Genomic DNA, 16,767 nt, shown 5'->3' on the forward strand with positions numbered 1-16,767 from the left:
ACTTTCTCTCCGTCTCTGAAGGAATCGGCTGGGTGTAAAGAGCTCCAGTGAAATTCACCCACAGTCTCTGAAGTTTCCGCCAGCTGACTTTTTAGGTCAGACAGGAACAAGGTTTAATCAGAGCCGAGATAAAAGCAGACTGACGACACTCCGGTATCCTGCTCTGCTCCACCCCGCCACCCTCGCTATATTCCCTCAGCTTCCCTCGTTCTCCCTCACATCTCTCATCGTTAATGTTCGGCAACAAGGACCAGGATGTCGTGCAGTTTCTGGATTTCACATTCTGCCGCAAACACAGCCTGTACTTGTCTCAGCAGACGAATGTACAGATGGACACAGATGGATAATGTATCTCCACGGTTCAGTGGTGGGAGGCTGGATTTGGTGTGCTTGTGTGTCCGAGCAGACAACAACATGTACAGCATCAAGTGTGTGTTGTAATTTTGTGAGCTATTTCTTTTCCCCTGTTTCTTTTGGACTCTTCTCTCACACCCTGGATTACCCAGAATGCCTGTGCTCCCTGGCAGCCTGGAGGTCTGCTGAGTTTGCTTCACGCACAGAGAGAAAGAGGGAGGGAAAGAGGACAAAGCAGAGATTATAAAAATGTGTGCGTACGTGTGTTACGTGTGTGTGTGTGTGTGTGTGTGTGTGTGTGTGTGTGTGTGTGTGTGTGTGTGTGTGTGTGTGTGTGTGTGTGTGTGTGTGTGTGTGTGTGTGTGTGTGTGTGTGTGTGTGTGTGTGTGTGTGTGTGTGTGCGCGCTTTATGTTCGTGCAGAAAAAGTGGAACTCGGAGAGCAAAAGAAAAAAAAGAAAGAACGAAAAAAAAAATCTACCTGACCTGCTGACAAAGCAGCATTTTTCCAAATACAGCAACGAGGAAAATAAATAAATAAGTAAATAAATAAATAAATAAAAACAACACGCTAGGATATCTCCCGGCCTCAAAAAACCAGCTCCACCTTCCATGCATGGAAAACAAAGACAAAACACTGGCAACAACTCTGTGAATACCAAGAGTCTCTCTTCATTACGGCAAACCAGACAAATAACAGGTAAATTAAAGTGAATCACAATGAAAAGGTTTTGAAGAATTAGTTTGGAGAAGACCGAAGATACATTTTACATGTGGGAGTCAAGTAGTGATTAATGTTCATGTCAAATGAGTGCAGTTCATGTTAGGAGTGTGTCGGTTAAATACCTGTTTTCTCTGACTGCATTAGATGAGGAAATTGTCTCAAACCTCAAGAGACAATATCAAAGCAAAGCTTAGCTTGAGGAGGACAATAAGGAGGGGTTGGTCGAGCCTTCCTCTACTGATAAAACGAAAACCAGCAGCAACACTTATCAGCATCTGTGCAGCTCAATAATTCATGTTAGATTACGATAATGAGCTGAGGTGTAAGAAATGTATTCAGAGAGTCTTATGAGCCATTTTCCTAAATACCTAAACTGGACTTTACATGATAGAATTAAACCGAATGAGCATATTGGCAGATATTTCAACAATTTCTGCAAAAGAGTCACTGTTATAACTAAACAAATACGCCAGATTTATAAAATACATATTTTTATACTTCTGAAAGAAAGAACTCTCCATAAGTTTATTTTAACTTTGTATTTATGGAAGAAATTATAGAACTCAAATATCCATCTTCAGTATTGGTATTAAACCCACGAGAGAACATGCAAATTCAACAAAAAAGGGCCCCCCCAAGCACAGACTAATAAAAATAAAAAGCCCAGAAAACCCCGGGGATATTCTCACAGTGAAGCAAGAGTGCTAAACACTACACTACCCTGCATCTCTAGTATTCTGATTTTCACTTCTCCGATTGCAGTACAGACATAAACAAAAAAAAAAGAAAAACCCAACTCAGTTCCACAGTAATACATATCACTCTCAGAGCTGAACACATTAACATGTGACCTCATGGTGTCCCTGTGAAGCTCTGTAAACACACTCTCACACATTTTGTCAAATCGCAAGGCTTCGCATCGCTCCAGATTGGATCTTCATCCCAATATCATATTCTTACATATGCTGACGAGACTCAGTAGCGCTCCTTACCTTTTATCTGCTGACTTGTGCACAGTTAGAAACAGGAGAATGTAATGTTTGCTCCACAGATAACAACAAAGCAGATGGTTTAATTAAACACGCTCCGGCCTTTGCTCTGCAGTCACTCCAGTCTGCGGTTGATTGTGTTGACAGTGTGATTGTCGGGCTTCACCTGGTATAATGTGACCTCGTCGATGCGGGGTAATCAGCTCATGTTCGCTCCGACATTGTGCTGATCAGGAAGTCGGTGTACTGTGTGTTGTCATTTATACGTGAAAGTGAATACCTCCGAATTCGACTGAATGAATTCCTATTTGCCATTTCCTGCTTTAATTCAGATTCACAGCCAAGCTCCACATATTCCAGCACTTAACCTCTGCAAACAAAAAGGCCCCGCAGATTGTTACACACTGTTAATGAGTCTATCATTTGCACCTCTCACACATCAATGTTTACACTTCTCTGACAGGGCTAAGTGGGAGGAACAATGAAATATTGAGCTGGTGGGGTTTTTTTTTTTCTACGCCGTACTGTGTGAATGTAACCGTCAGCACAGCCGCAGTGAAGTCAGCAGTCGGTACATTTTTGACTTGAGCTTAAACACAATCAACGGCTGCTGCTAATTTCCACCGCACTCCAATCCGATAGAGTTCATTGCGGATTCAATTTGTGAACAAATTGCGGGGCCCATTATAGGAGTCAGACTATCTTACAAAGGAAATTCTCATTTGTTGAATATAATCTATGTATTTCATCCTGTACGGTTTTTGTCTCAAATTCCTTCAGCTTATTTAAGAGTTTTACTCCTTGATCTTTGTGTCTGTTCTTTCCCTTTTGTTGGTTTTCAAAAAGCTTTATTTGTACTGTTAAAGAAAATTGCATTGTCTTTGTCACGTCCAAAATTGTGATCTGATTTGATATCAGTGAATTTCTCGCTGCGTATTGTTGTGTACAATAGTTCCTACAGTGTGGTAAGCGCCGCTCTAACTTAAAGGTGTTTGTGATGAAACCCGAGGCAGTGCATCGGCCCCCGCATGTCCTCAGATGAACACCTGCATCTCCTGGCAAACCCATTTGTTGCATAAATTATTCAAAACACCTCCCTCCAGGAGAACACTACAGTATGCCAGACATACACAACATGACATACAGTAAGGCACGCTACAACAACAACACTGAAAGTGCACTAATGCGCCCTCCATAAAGGCATCATGTCCAAATGGAGGGGAAATGAGATCAGTGCTTGAAAAAGCGTGCATAAATAGATACAGATGTTCAGGATTTAACAACAGTGTATTTTCTCATGTGAGCTGCAGAGCTAAAGGTCGACAAAGTCAGTATGTGTCTTTTCCCCCCGGTAGTCAAAACAACACGAAGCACACACAAAAGGAAAAATAAATAAATAAGTAAATAAAATGCACGATTCGTATCAGCAACTATAAACATTTCAGTTTGACTCTGCATTGCTCAAGCACAGATTTGAATGAGAACAAAAACAGCCACGGCGTGTTCTATTCATCAGAGTTTACACACTTGACAACTATTCACTTTTCTTTTGCTTTACATGGAAGTCAAATGATAAAAACACGCCGTCTTCCAGGAGAAAATATTAAAAAATAAATAAAAAAATCAATTGAAGGAACTCCAGACATTTAAATTAAGCTCAATTACGCTACCGCTCGCCACTTTACAACTTAATCAGACTTTCTCTATACTACATTCACAGTACACTAATCCCATCAGACTTAAAGGGCCCAGTAATACTTAATGAGATAACTTGCAAACTCTTTCATCCTTATATGTTTACAGATTGTGTCCCGAGCTAATCTGTGTGTGTGTGTGTGTGTGTGTGTGTGTGTGTGTGTGTGTGTGTGTGTGTGTGTGTGTGTGTGTGTGTGTGTGTGTGTGTGTGTGTGTGCGCGTGTGTGTGTGTGTAAAGGTGGGGAGTCATTTTCATTCAATACTGCAGAGACTGAGAGACACTCAGAGATGCGTGAGTGGAATCTCAAAAAGCTGTCTGTGTCTACCAAGAGAGGTCTCTCTCTCTCTCTCTCTCTCTCTCTCTCTCGCTCTCTCTCTCGCTCTCTCTCTCGCTCTCTCTCTCTACCTGCATCGGTTGTCTGCTTTCTCCACCTCACGCAAATCAGCTTCCTCTCATTTTGTCTTATTCATACACCAGTCCATAGCAGTAACTTTCTATCGCACACCTAGAAAAATAGATTTAAAGGACGTCTTGTTTTGTGTTTACAAATCCCAGCGTTGCCATTGTTGTCATCTTTTTGCATTGTTGTGGAAACATTAATAGAAAAAGAGCTGCGATAAGGGGTTGGGATTAGATATGAAAATATGCATTGTCATTATTGCAGTATAATTAAAATTACTCATGTATTGAGAAGGATTCACAAATACACAGGATATTTTAGTAACCAAGTAGTTTTATAAGCTGTCATTGTTTTTACATGACGGCTCGGGTGGTAGAGCGGTCGACTCCCAATCAGAAGGTTGCAGGTTCGATTACCATCTCTGCCTGTCTACATGCCGAAGTGTCCTTGGGCAAGAGACTGAACCCCAAACTGCTCCCATTGGAGTGACAGTGCCTTGCATGGCTGCAGCCTCTAATGGTGTGTGAATGTGTGTGTGGATGGGTGAATGTGATGAGCTATGTAAAGTGCTTTGGGGCTGCTCACACATATAAGTCAAGTCCATTGACCATTTACATGCTGTATTTGTATTATATAAAACATTGCATTGATATATGAAATTACTTCAAACAAGCAATATTTTTATACGACAGGTTTACGTATGCCTATTTTTATACATATTTCCATATTTTCATACTTATATATATATGTATATCTATATCACTTTATATCGGTTAAGGGTGTGTAACTACAACAATATTTATTCTAATGTTGATTGGCACTTCTCGATTTTTATAAAATGTACAATTAATTTTTATAAAGATTCATTGGATATATATATATAAAAAAGGTTTTCTTTTTGTCGTAATCCTTGAAGATGTTGATGTTGTCAATATCATCATCACTCTTTCAGTCAGTGAAATACATATATTGATTCAGTATTTTATTGAGAGATCACAGTTAATGATCACAGTTAACATGGAGTCTTGAGCAATAGCCAAACAATGAGAACAAAAAAATAAAAAATTACAGCCGGGTGAAGTTTAATCAACAAGTTGAGTGACTTCTCATTCGGTGTGTTTGATTTGATTTGATTGATTTATTTCGAACGAATGAACAACTTAAAATTAGATGAAAGAAATGGAAAAGAAAAGAAAATTAAAAAAAAACCACAGTTTTTTTAAATAACTAAAAAAAACTGTTTCAGCGCAGCTTTGGGTGCGGGGGAGGTTTGGGGTGTGGACGGGTTACCACCAAGTCTCAAGGCCACTCGGAGTACTTCAGGATCTACAAATGACACACTACACAGGAAGGAACTCCGTCCCTCCTCTCTCTCCCTCCTTCCCGCTCCCTCCATCCGCTAAAATGCCATTAGTCCACTTCCTGAAGAATTGAGGAGGGGAAGGAGTGGAAAGAAGAGATGCTGCCATTCTGCATGTCTCTCTCTCTCTCGCTCTCTCTCTCTCTCTCACCCACATGCACGCTGCAACAGGACAAACACACATTCACATACGCACATCAAAATGTGAGAGCGGAAACACAATGAGAAGATTGATTTTGGCATTAGTGTATATGCACGCGCAGAATTTAACTCCATAGCTTGTCGGTCATTTGTCACAAAAAAAAAAAAAGAAGAGAAAGTGTGCGAGAATTGCAGAGATGTGGACAGACTGGTTTTAACTCTGTATTGTTCACACTGTCATGGCGAGACTGATCAACAAACTCCTGATTGAAACGGAGCTTTTTAAACCCCCCCTCTGGCACTGCTATCAAAAACACACTACATGGTATATCGGAACAAGACAACAGAAAGTGGAAAAACGTCGTATGTGTATGCGCTCCATCCCGGACCTCTGCTGTTCAGCCACATTGGCACATCTATCCACAACAGAGTTGCTGCAAAGAGTTTGAAACCAATCTCAAGTCCATTAAAACAAGCGGAGTCACAATCTAAATTTACTGGACGGAAGCCACACGTGTTTGAGATGTTCAGAGGTTAACTCGAAGACACATTTCAGTTTTATGAGATGTGACTTGCGAATACAAAGGTTTATGGACATGAATGCCGATATGAAGATAATAATGACAAAATGACAAACAAATACACTGTTATAAAAGGACCATCCATTTAACCTCAAGCTTGATTTAATGAGGCAAAGAATCAAAAAAAATAATCAAAAAAAATAAATATATATATATATAAAAAAAAGCTGAGTAAGAGCAAAGCAAACAAATGTGCAACACTTTGCGACATCATGGTGCTTATCTGTACATCACAGCTGCTGGCCGTGATGGCTGTTCGGATACATTAACGCGAGCATCAGTCCTGATCCTGATTGAGACTGTGATGGATCATTATTATCTTATTCGTTTCACAGTAAAAGCTATAATGATTTGGCAACGTAGGACACGAGGGATCCCACTTGAAAAGCGCTGCACAAGTGTAAAGGAGAACTGTGGAAGTCAAACATGTTCAGCAGCTTTTGTCACCACGATAAATAATCAACAAAACACAAAAAGCAGTTTGTTTAATAACAAAACGCGTGAACACGCTGCTTTTGTGCACCCTCGACTTTGAAGAGGAAAACAGGGGACATGACGGATACGAGGAGCGGAAATTAGTTTTTGTGTGTATGAACTAATGAAAGGCTAATTTCTCTCCTCTGAATTTAGTGTTTTCCTTTTTTTTTTTAATAAGGCACAACATCCTTGGCTCTCACTGTTCCCCGCCTCACTCTTTCATAATCTTTGCAATCTCCATCACCGCCTGCAGCACATTATCCTGCACTACAGAATTCCTACCAGCGCCCAGACACTCTCTAGTGGAACATTACAGGTGATTACCTGGTAAATGGCAGCACAGCGCTAATCTACTTGGTCTCACTGGGCGATAACCGGCGGGGTGATATCAACTGCACAAGGGGTGACAGAGAAGGAGGCCACTCGCCCCGTTTCTTTTTATCACTGATGTCATTATCGACCCCTTGTAAACATGTCTGAGGCGGCGAGGAGCCGTACAATACGTGAGGTGGAGCCACGCGCTGATGCTCTGTCAGATACACACACGGAATAGAAAATGATAGTCACTTTGGTGCGAGGGCGTCACGCAGCTCCCATCACTACTTTGCATGGTTCAACAACACTGTGGGGGAAGATAAGGTAGACGGACTAAACACAGGAGAGGCTTTGAAATGAACAGGGCTTCTTCAAGCCAATAATTCCTTCTTCGTCTTCATCTTCTGATCCCTTCAGGACTCACCACATCAGATCTAACCCTATCTCCTAACTCCTACAACCATCTGCATGTTCCTCTTCACTACATCCATTAATCTTCTCTGTATCTTTATCTCTGGACTGCTCCATCTATACAGCCACTTGGTCATAGTGAAAGTGAGGCGATCAGGAAGACTGGTACGAACCACGAGGAAGAAGTTATCTCATCTTGTGCTCCTTCTATGTACTATGAGCCCAGACATAAGAGACACCAACAGATAAGGATATAGCTGTCTATAACAGCAAAAAGAAAAAAAAAAAGAAAATCATTGAGGTTAGTTGGGGTCAAAGAGATAACGCGCCAGTTTGATCGTGTCAGCATTTTCTCTTGCCCTCCTACTTTCTCGGTGCAGTTTTGCCGCTACTTCTGCAGCTCAGCCTCCGGATGATTCACTCTAATCCTTGACACACACGTAAACTGTGAGGTTGCTGCTGTGTAAACTTTTGCAGCTTTTCTATAACTTTTTGTCCCAGTAGGGCCAGGGAAGACTCAATGTTTAAGTACACGGTGTACAACGAGAGAGAGAGAGAATAAATGTTATAACACCCGCTGATTCCACACTAAAGAAAAACAATTTTCTTTTGCAAAAAATACATTGTGAATCAAGAAATGGTCTTGAAACATTGTGCATGTGGCTGAACATGTAAAAGCTCAGATAAGATCTAATTTACTCAAACACCTGGAGACAAATAACAGATGCTCCTGACTAAGCCCCTTATTTGCATAATCAATAATAATAACTGCACTCAAATAGAAAGTACTCGGCTGTATCCCGCGGCCGTGCTGCGACTTTTACTCATTCGAACACCACCTTGTTATTTTCCTGGCCTCAGTTAACCTCTGCCCTCCACTCCTATCGCAGCCCCTGCCCAATGCAGCGCGGCAAAGCAGGCATATGTCAACATCACACAAACACTCCATCTCGGCATGTCTAAACATGCATGTGACATGACTCAGCGTAATACACCGGTGGAAAACACACTCCTTAGAGGCTGCAGGGTTGCGTGCAACAGGCCTAGTAAAAGGAGAAGCAGCAGACATAAAGAGGAGCGTAGAAAGCAGGAGAACAAGGGCAGAGATAGGCAGAAGCAATGGAGAGGAGGAGGGGGGGAAAAATGCTGATGTGAGAGAGACGGGATGAAGCCGTGCACAGAGAGTGAAGGGGACAAGCAGAGGAGGGAGATGCAGGAGAAGCAGAGCAGGAGACTGTACTGTTTTTTTTTGTTTGTTTAGGTTTTGTTTTGTTTTTTTATATATATATATATATAAAATGCTGGAGTATAAGCAGCGCTCCACACAGTATGCACTCAAACAAAGGAATTTCTCCTGCATTTTGTCAAAACACTGTTGAAGATCATGACAACCATTTTCACTGTGCTCAACCTATGGAAACTCCCTTTCTTTTTCTCCCCTCGTTCCCTCTTCGCTTGGCTCGCTCTTCATTGCCATGGCAATGATGTTACAGTGAGTCACCTCCACATCTCCCTCCTCCTCAACGCCGCCTGGAAGAAACAGGGTGTAAGAGAGAAAGATAGAGAGACGTGGACAGAAACAGAGAGAGAGAGAGAGAGAGAGAGAGAGAGAGAGAGAGAGAGAGAGAGAGAGAGAGAGAGAGAGAGAGAGAGAGAGAGAGAGAGAGAGAGAGAGAGAGAAAGAGAGAGAAAGAGAGAGAGAAAGAGTGAGGCAGAGGTGGGGGGCAGGAGGAGGAAGAGGAGGAGGAGGAGGTGGAGGAGGAGAAAGTACTGTTTCCCTGGAAACAGACTGGGGGTCTCTGCAACCCCCATTGGTTCTCCACTGGTTGGAATCAGCTTGTTACCCACAATACTTGGAGCCAACAGAGTCTCTGTTTCCAGGTTGTCTCTGTCCACTCTGTTTTCCTACATCTGTACACATGTATGCAAAAAAACAAAAAGAAAACAAAGTGAGGCGCTGGTAGAAATTCACAAAATTCTGGTTTGAGTTGTCACTGCAGTGATCAGGCGACCCAAAAGCAATTGTTCGAAGATTTTGCAGTTACGGTACTCAAAATGCTGCATGTTTGGCTGAATTTGTATTCAAGAGTACAATATTTTCAAAACATTTAGCCAGTTTCTTAGCAAAGTAAAAAAAAAAACACATGCATTTTAGATGTGCGTGTGTGTGCGTGTGTGTGCGTGTGTGTGCGTGTGTGTGCGTGTGTGTGCATACGTGTAGTCGTGTGTGTGTAGTATAGAGGAAGGACGGATGTTACTTCAGGAGATATGAAAATGGAACATGACGTATGGTTGAGCCTTGCAATTAATTGTAAAGCTTTATCTGAAATAACAAAGTCCTGCAATCAAAAGCATAACAGCAAGGAAATAGGATCAATAAAGTGGATAATTAACATGATGGGACTTGTTTTTTTTTTCTTAACCGTCGCTTAACCAGACTGTTTCCGTTAGAAAAGAGTATTGATGTTAAATATGTGTTGAACAACCTCTTTTCCATGTTGAAAACAAAACAATTTGATTAAAGCTCGTGAAATTACAACGACAAAAATAAAATCTTGTGTACTGGCTAGGCACACGTGAAAACTATGGAGATGGAATCGAGACAAACACAAACAAGCTCAGTGAATTTCATGGCAATCTGCACCTCTTGTTTTGATATTTCTTGGGTACAAGTAGAAATTCTACCCGGGAAAGGTCAGCTCGTACTGCCATCCTTGCGGTGCTACGGGGGAATTAAACATTAATTATTAATCCTCTCAGCATAACCACATTTTATTGCAGATTTCTTGGAAGTAGCATGTGTAACTGTGTTGTTAAGTTTACACAACATCAATATGCAGAGAGTGGAATGGGGTAAACGGCTGTTTTATGACACTAATCCCTATTATCCAAGCAGCGGTTCAATCAGGATAACCGCGGAAGGAAAGAACATGCAACGTCTCTGGTCGTGCGTTATTCTGATAAATTAAATTAGCCTGTGTCCTTAAGTGTAATAATACACCCTTGAAATCTCCCAACATGCTTTCCATTGCTGACAGGCGCTGCTTACACTGTTTAATTCTGTCCTTCAGCGTCTCTCAGACAGAACTGTACTGCATGCGTGCTTATCAAACACTAAGAGTGCCTCAGTATGTAAATGAACCAAGCGGTCCTGCATGTTGTTACATATTTACGAATCTGTGTATCTTCCAGCTTTACAATAATGGCGGTGTATGTGTGCCGCAGTTAAATTGAGCGGTGTGAATACATTTCCATTCGTGAGTGGGAGAGTATGATTGTTGGATCTGGCAGCGTGAGTCGGGCCATTTTATTAAAGGGGCTTTTGCTCTTGGCACCGCCTCTTGATCTCTTCTTCTCCTCTAACTGCTGTGTGGCTGCTATCTCCCACAGCGATACCATACAATGACACCAGGCTCCCCGTGCTATAGTGCTTCCCCGTAACACTGCTGGCTGGCTGTTGCACATTTTGCGTCTACTCCATCTCCACTCCATCCATCTGCCATAGTCTTTGTTCGTCTTAAGTTATTTAGCCTTGTACATATAGTCAGCGGGGCGCGATCACAATGTTTTGTTTCCTCCTGCAGCTTCACCGATCTAGCAACATCTTAAAGCAGCACTCCACAGTCTGGTTGTTCAGCATCTCAAGGAATCCTTTAGAAGAATCCGAGTCTAATCTACTCAACAAGACCTTTATTAATACACCATGTTAAGGCAATGACTTGTCTTCGTTGACCAGTTATTCAATTAGACATTTATCAGCAAAACGTTGTTCAATTTAAAATGCTACCAATAAGATTTGAGTTGTGTACTTGAGATATATATATATATACTGTATAAATATATATATATTTTTTTTTTTTTGCTTTTCAATAGCGAATGTCATATATAACCTAATAATGCTAATACAAATGTAGCACACTACTTGCAGTAAAAGGTAAATATTTCTGCTGTATTTCTCTTGTGACTCTTTGGTTTTTTTTAATTTGATCCCTGTTTTTTCCTGTGGATATGCCAATAAACACTTTAGTCTTGGATAAAGCTAAAATGTGCATACATGTTTTTGAATAACAACGAAAAGTTGTTTGTTTTGGTGAATACTCCTGGACTCACATAAACTTCATTATGGTCATTACAGCCTCTGGTTACAAAAAAAACAACAACAAAAAATAACAACAACATCTGATCTTAAAGAATATTGCTAGATTTTGAAACACTGTATTTTGGATTGCCATAACGTATGAAATAACAATAAAATAAAAGCAAACACAAATGTACTCCAACTTCTATATGGCATACATGCAATAAGTGGTAGACTAGCTATTGATTAAAATAATTAATCCCCACTTATTTGTGCTTGACTTCACAGGATTGATACTCTTAAGTTTTTTCTCTTCAAGAATTTATTGCAGGTTCACACACTGACAAAGCAGTCAAAAGTAGACAAGTGTCCAGTAACATGGCGCCTTCTAAAAAATAGTTTGACCTAATTTTTAAGAAATTGATTTCCTTCTTCACAAAGTCCTTGTTTCCTACATGAGCCTTCTACTAACAAAGACCGCCGACAGTTACAGCTCATTTTTATCTGTCAGTTTCACAGCACGGCCAGTACAACTGTCAGACACTGATAATGTGAAATCAGTCAGGCATCTTTCCTGGAGGAGTTCAGGTCAGAGTGAAACTCTCCCAAACTCCCCAAATATTTCCAATTTGTCAGTCTTTCTTTCACCATTACGAATGACTAAATTTCACTTTATAAAAATCTTGCAGAAACAATACACGCGGCTAATATAAACAGAGCGTTATTATTCTGTGAAATGCCAACCGCACAGACGCTACAATACATCAACACACTTGAAATGAGTCACATGAAGATTTATGTACTGTACTTCCAATTAATGAACCATTTTTCAGTACGGCAATCACTTAATATGGGTTTCAATGCTGCAAAATAATATGCTTAACATAATCTTACAAACAGTTACATGTGCATTATACAGTTTCTAACACTCCAGATATCATCTTAACAATTACAGTTTGAACAAATGCTTGTTGTGACTGAAGAAAGTTGTATTCTGCAGAAAATGGGGCAAGATCTATGATTCATTTCTCAGAACGGATCACCTTCACGCATTGCAATACATTTGTAATATTATGAATTTAAGCTTGACTCAGATGTTGGTTGATTTCTGTCAACATGCAAAACAACAATGTAAAGAAAAACCTGAACTGACCTACACAATCATTACCAGGCCAAACACTAGGATTTAAAAATAACTCGTTTCAATGACTCTATGGGATATTGCAAATGGAAAACCACTTGTTTAGTTTAGAGAACACAATTTACAAAGCACTTAACAGAGCTGTAAACTGCCTTTCTGATGCCTGAAAAGCCTTGTCTGCCGATGGAAATCAATAACATTGCGTCTCTGTTCACTTTGTTCATCAGTCTTTTGTGTCTTTCCTTTTAAACATTAGATTACTGTATAAATGTCCTCGAAGACCATCCCCCATACGCTCACATTCATTTACAAAATCACTATCTGCATTACACAACTGCATGCAAAGTGTCACACGAGTCTAAACAGACTAAACTACAAATCGGATTCTTAAAAAAACCAACTGTCTCCACACAGAGCCGTTTAAAACTGGGATAGATGCGCCAATGAAGTCAAAAGCCTTGTTACAATACCATCAATTATCAAAGGAAAGGGACACAAAGATGATGCGAATGAACTCCTACATCTCCTTTGCATTAATTAGGACTTCACTGAGTAATTAGCTATCTGAAAATAATTACCTTGAAAATGTCTGATTAAAATCTCCATCAGTCTGAAAGTCAGGAGACTGAAAGAGAGACACAAGCATCAAATTAAGGCGTGCTACTTTTTCCAACGACATCCAGCGCAGTTGTCCCTTAAATCTTTTTTTTTTTTTTTTTTTTTAATTGAGCTGCAGATATGTGGGTAGTACCTCTGATTGGATCTGAGCAGCATTGGAGCAGTTGATTGAAAGTGACCTTGGTCTAATTACAATTGCTCTAATTATAATTCTCTGATTACATCTCTGCAGGAAATGCAAGAATAAGATGCTGCTGGTGGCCTTTGCTAATGACGCTAAGATTTATTCTGAATGATTTCTGAATTGAATTGATTTTGATCGGGTGAGTCAAAGCAACAAGATACTGCTGTTGTCATCTTGACTATCATGAGATTTAATTACTGTGAATATGTTTTTTTTTGTTGTTTTGGAGTCTTCAGACATGTTTCAGATAATTGTGTCAATCAGAATCAGAATCAAGTGTCCAACTTCTCTGTCTTCAACTGGTTCCCCTTTCTTTCACTGAATGTGTTGGTCTCCCCTCCTCTCCCCTCTCTCCTCTCCTCTCCTCTCTGTTTGTCTCCAGGCTGAGGTCGCGCTGCCCTCCAGCTCCCTTCCACGGAGCCAGGATGACATCATTGCATCGCTGCCTCGTCCTCGGAGTGCCTATTCATCACCCTGATCATCATCACCAGCATCACCTATGTATGCACACACGCACACACGCACGCACACGCACACGCACACGCACACACACACGCACACACACACACACACACACACTACAGCAAGAAAGAAAAAAAGGGGGAGAGGGCCCCCACCGGTTCTGCAGGATTGCAAGCTTTAAGGAAAGAGGGAGCAAACCACAGAAAAGGAGAGAGAGGAGATCCTGCTGGGGTAGGCAGAAAGCCCTGGCCTGTGCACTTCCAACAATACATCTCAATAAACCACTGTACACACAAATCTGATGAATCAGACTTCTGGCTTCAGAGGGAAAACAACAACATAAAAAGCAGGAGAGAGGAGACCCCCTGCTCGCCCACACAAACACCTTGAGAGGGGGAGCCACACTTTCTCTTTCTTTAGTCACTAGTTCATCTAAAACCTTAGGAGCTCTGGCACTGCTCACTGTATTCCAGTTACTGGATGGCGCGGGACTGAACCGGCTCATGCCTCGATGTGCGGGAATTACAGCAGTGAAGTGGAGTCACGCTGAGAAAACACAGCAATAAACAATGTTTCCACCACACGGGCTGATGTCTTCCTGCCCAGTCGGCTCTTCAGGATAATGCGATCACAACAGTTGATGTGGACGACGTGCTGGATTTTGGGGCTGCTGTGCTTCAGCACAGCAAACGTTGTCGGTAGGAACCCTGAGCAGTACAGCGGGCTCTCCACACTTTATCAGACGCTTCGAGACAATCTGACACCACTTCAGAATAAAATACTCAAGCTGGTGAGAGGTGTTGTTTTTAAGTGTCTTTAGAAGACAATAATTTGTCACTACAGTGCACACTGAACTTCATTAAATAAACAAGGACACATTGAAATAGTTTGACAGGTTTTTTCATTTTAAAACTAGGAAATCATCGCACTCTGTTCACTTCAGCGTAACAACAGAGTTTATTACTGCTTCTTTACTGCAGAATTCAAATATTTTGGCTTGTTTCTTTTCATACTGCCACATGAAAATATACAATGGACTCAAACACATGGGCTCATGGTAATACACAATATTAAGTGCAATGCACTGCGAAGTAATGTCTTAATACCATTATTAATTTAAATGTGCCACTTTGTAATGTAATGTGTTGTGGTCAAAAGTTCAGAAGTCTCATTACGACCACTAATCAAATAATTAAGTCATTAATCACACCAAATTACGGTCTTGAGGTCATCTCCATGACAGGCGGATTAAACTGTTCGTTCATGCTGTCATGTTCCTGAAGTTTCATACAAGCTGCCGAGCGGTTCTCAACTGCCATCAGCGGAAATATAGACACTATTAAAGGCCCGACTATGACACTGAAGCCGTGCATATTTAGGCTTTTTATTGAAAGGTGAAAAATTAATCCAGTCAAAGTTGTTTGTTTGAGAAAAGCTTTTTTCATATGTGAGCAAATAGAAATATTAAAATACAAATCACTTAACAAGAATTTAAAAAAAGGCTTTTGCAAACATAACACAATATGTCAAGGCAATGGTTTTTCAAGAATTAAAAAAGTATGACAAGCATTGAGTAATTACTTTATGAGTGATGAATTCAACACTTTACATGGATAGTATATACTTTTGTATACATCGTATCAACATATTCAAACTGTTGATATTTCATTATGTATGGCCTAGTATTGAATGCATCATTTAGTATTTCCGAGCTCACGGTTCTGCAGTAATCTGAGCGTACCGATGAGTCAGAAACAGTGAAATAAGCGACCAATGCAGACTTACATAGTCATGGAAGGCCTTGGCCTCACTGGAGTGTTCACATGTGTCTCTTCTTTCAGGAGCCGCACAGTACAGGTCCCAGAAAACACTACAACACACAGAGGGCCGGTCCGTCAGAATGGAAGATGAAGTCAAACATCAAAATCTGACGGTTTCTGAGGAATTGTAATCTGATATGAGGACAGCATTTTGCAAGATGAGTCGAAGTTGTTATATAATTTCAGCAAACAGCCAAAAAGCATTTTGGAGATGATTAATGAAGTAAAGACAAATAAATACAGGAGAGAACTTTGACTCCTTCATTCAGTGACATCTGTGATGGCATGAAGGAAAACAAAATGAAGAAGAATGCATCGTGAATAATTAGCCAGAAAAGACAACTCACCACCACCAGGAGTGGAGGAACCCCGGAGGTTCTCCTAATGTGATGTTCTTCTCCCATCGGATCTTGACAGACACACACACACGCACACACAGAGAGAATGAGACACTTCAGAAACACACTGAGCGTAAAAATAAGCCTGACATCTGAATCACCTGCTTTATAAGGTGGAAACGGGTGCAAGGGAATTCTTACAACGCACGCTATTATGTAATTATGTTGTGATTCCCAGAGATTCATAAGTGGATAAGTGGGCTTACTTGTGCCTGAGAGCCTGTCAATTCACAAGTATATGAAAGTGTATGTGCATCAACGTCTGTTTCCTCGGTTTCCTTGAGTGAGAGGTCAGAGACATGCAACACCCAGAGGAACTGAACCAACCAATCCAGCCTACTTGTCAAAACATTAGCTGCCTTTCTGTGGCCTCTGAGTTTCATTCATTTGATACTTCATTCATCAAATCCATTTTCTTTCCCTTTTCTTTCCAAATTTGATGGATGAAACTAGTTTGTTTGAGTCGTTGTCGGAACCTTTCAAGAAGTGTTTCAAATGCTCCTCGTCTCTCCGGGTGCAATACTGAATGTCATTGAAAGTGGTGAAAAAGTGGGATTTCCCCACTCAGTTGAGGGGGGATAAGATGAACACCTGGTTGCATGTCTTTCCTCTGTGTGCTG

General features: G+C 40.8%; 1 protein-coding gene across 2 annotated transcripts in view; it reads right to left on the bottom strand.

Annotated features, from left to right (window-relative positions):
- LOC308111682 (single-stranded DNA-binding protein 2) overlaps positions 1 to 16,767 on the bottom strand; it is a 55,004-nt gene that overhangs the window by 9,652 nt on the left and 28,585 nt on the right. For both annotated transcript variants that reach the window (XM_080466670.1, XM_080466671.1), the window contains exons 3-4: positions 16,097 to 16,158; positions 15,715 to 15,799 (exon numbers count right to left, since the gene is read on the bottom strand). In XM_080466670.1, the coding sequence (XP_080322796.1) occupies positions 15,715 to 15,799; positions 16,097 to 16,158 (147 nt within the window). The remainder of the gene's footprint in view (positions 1 to 15,714; positions 15,800 to 16,096; positions 16,159 to 16,767) is intronic.

The sequence above is a fragment of the Lipophrys pholis genome, assembly GCF_963383615.2.
Source record: "Lipophrys pholis genome assembly, chromosome: 7".
Taxonomy (NCBI): Eukaryota; Metazoa; Chordata; class Actinopteri; order Blenniiformes; family Blenniidae; genus Lipophrys; species Lipophrys pholis.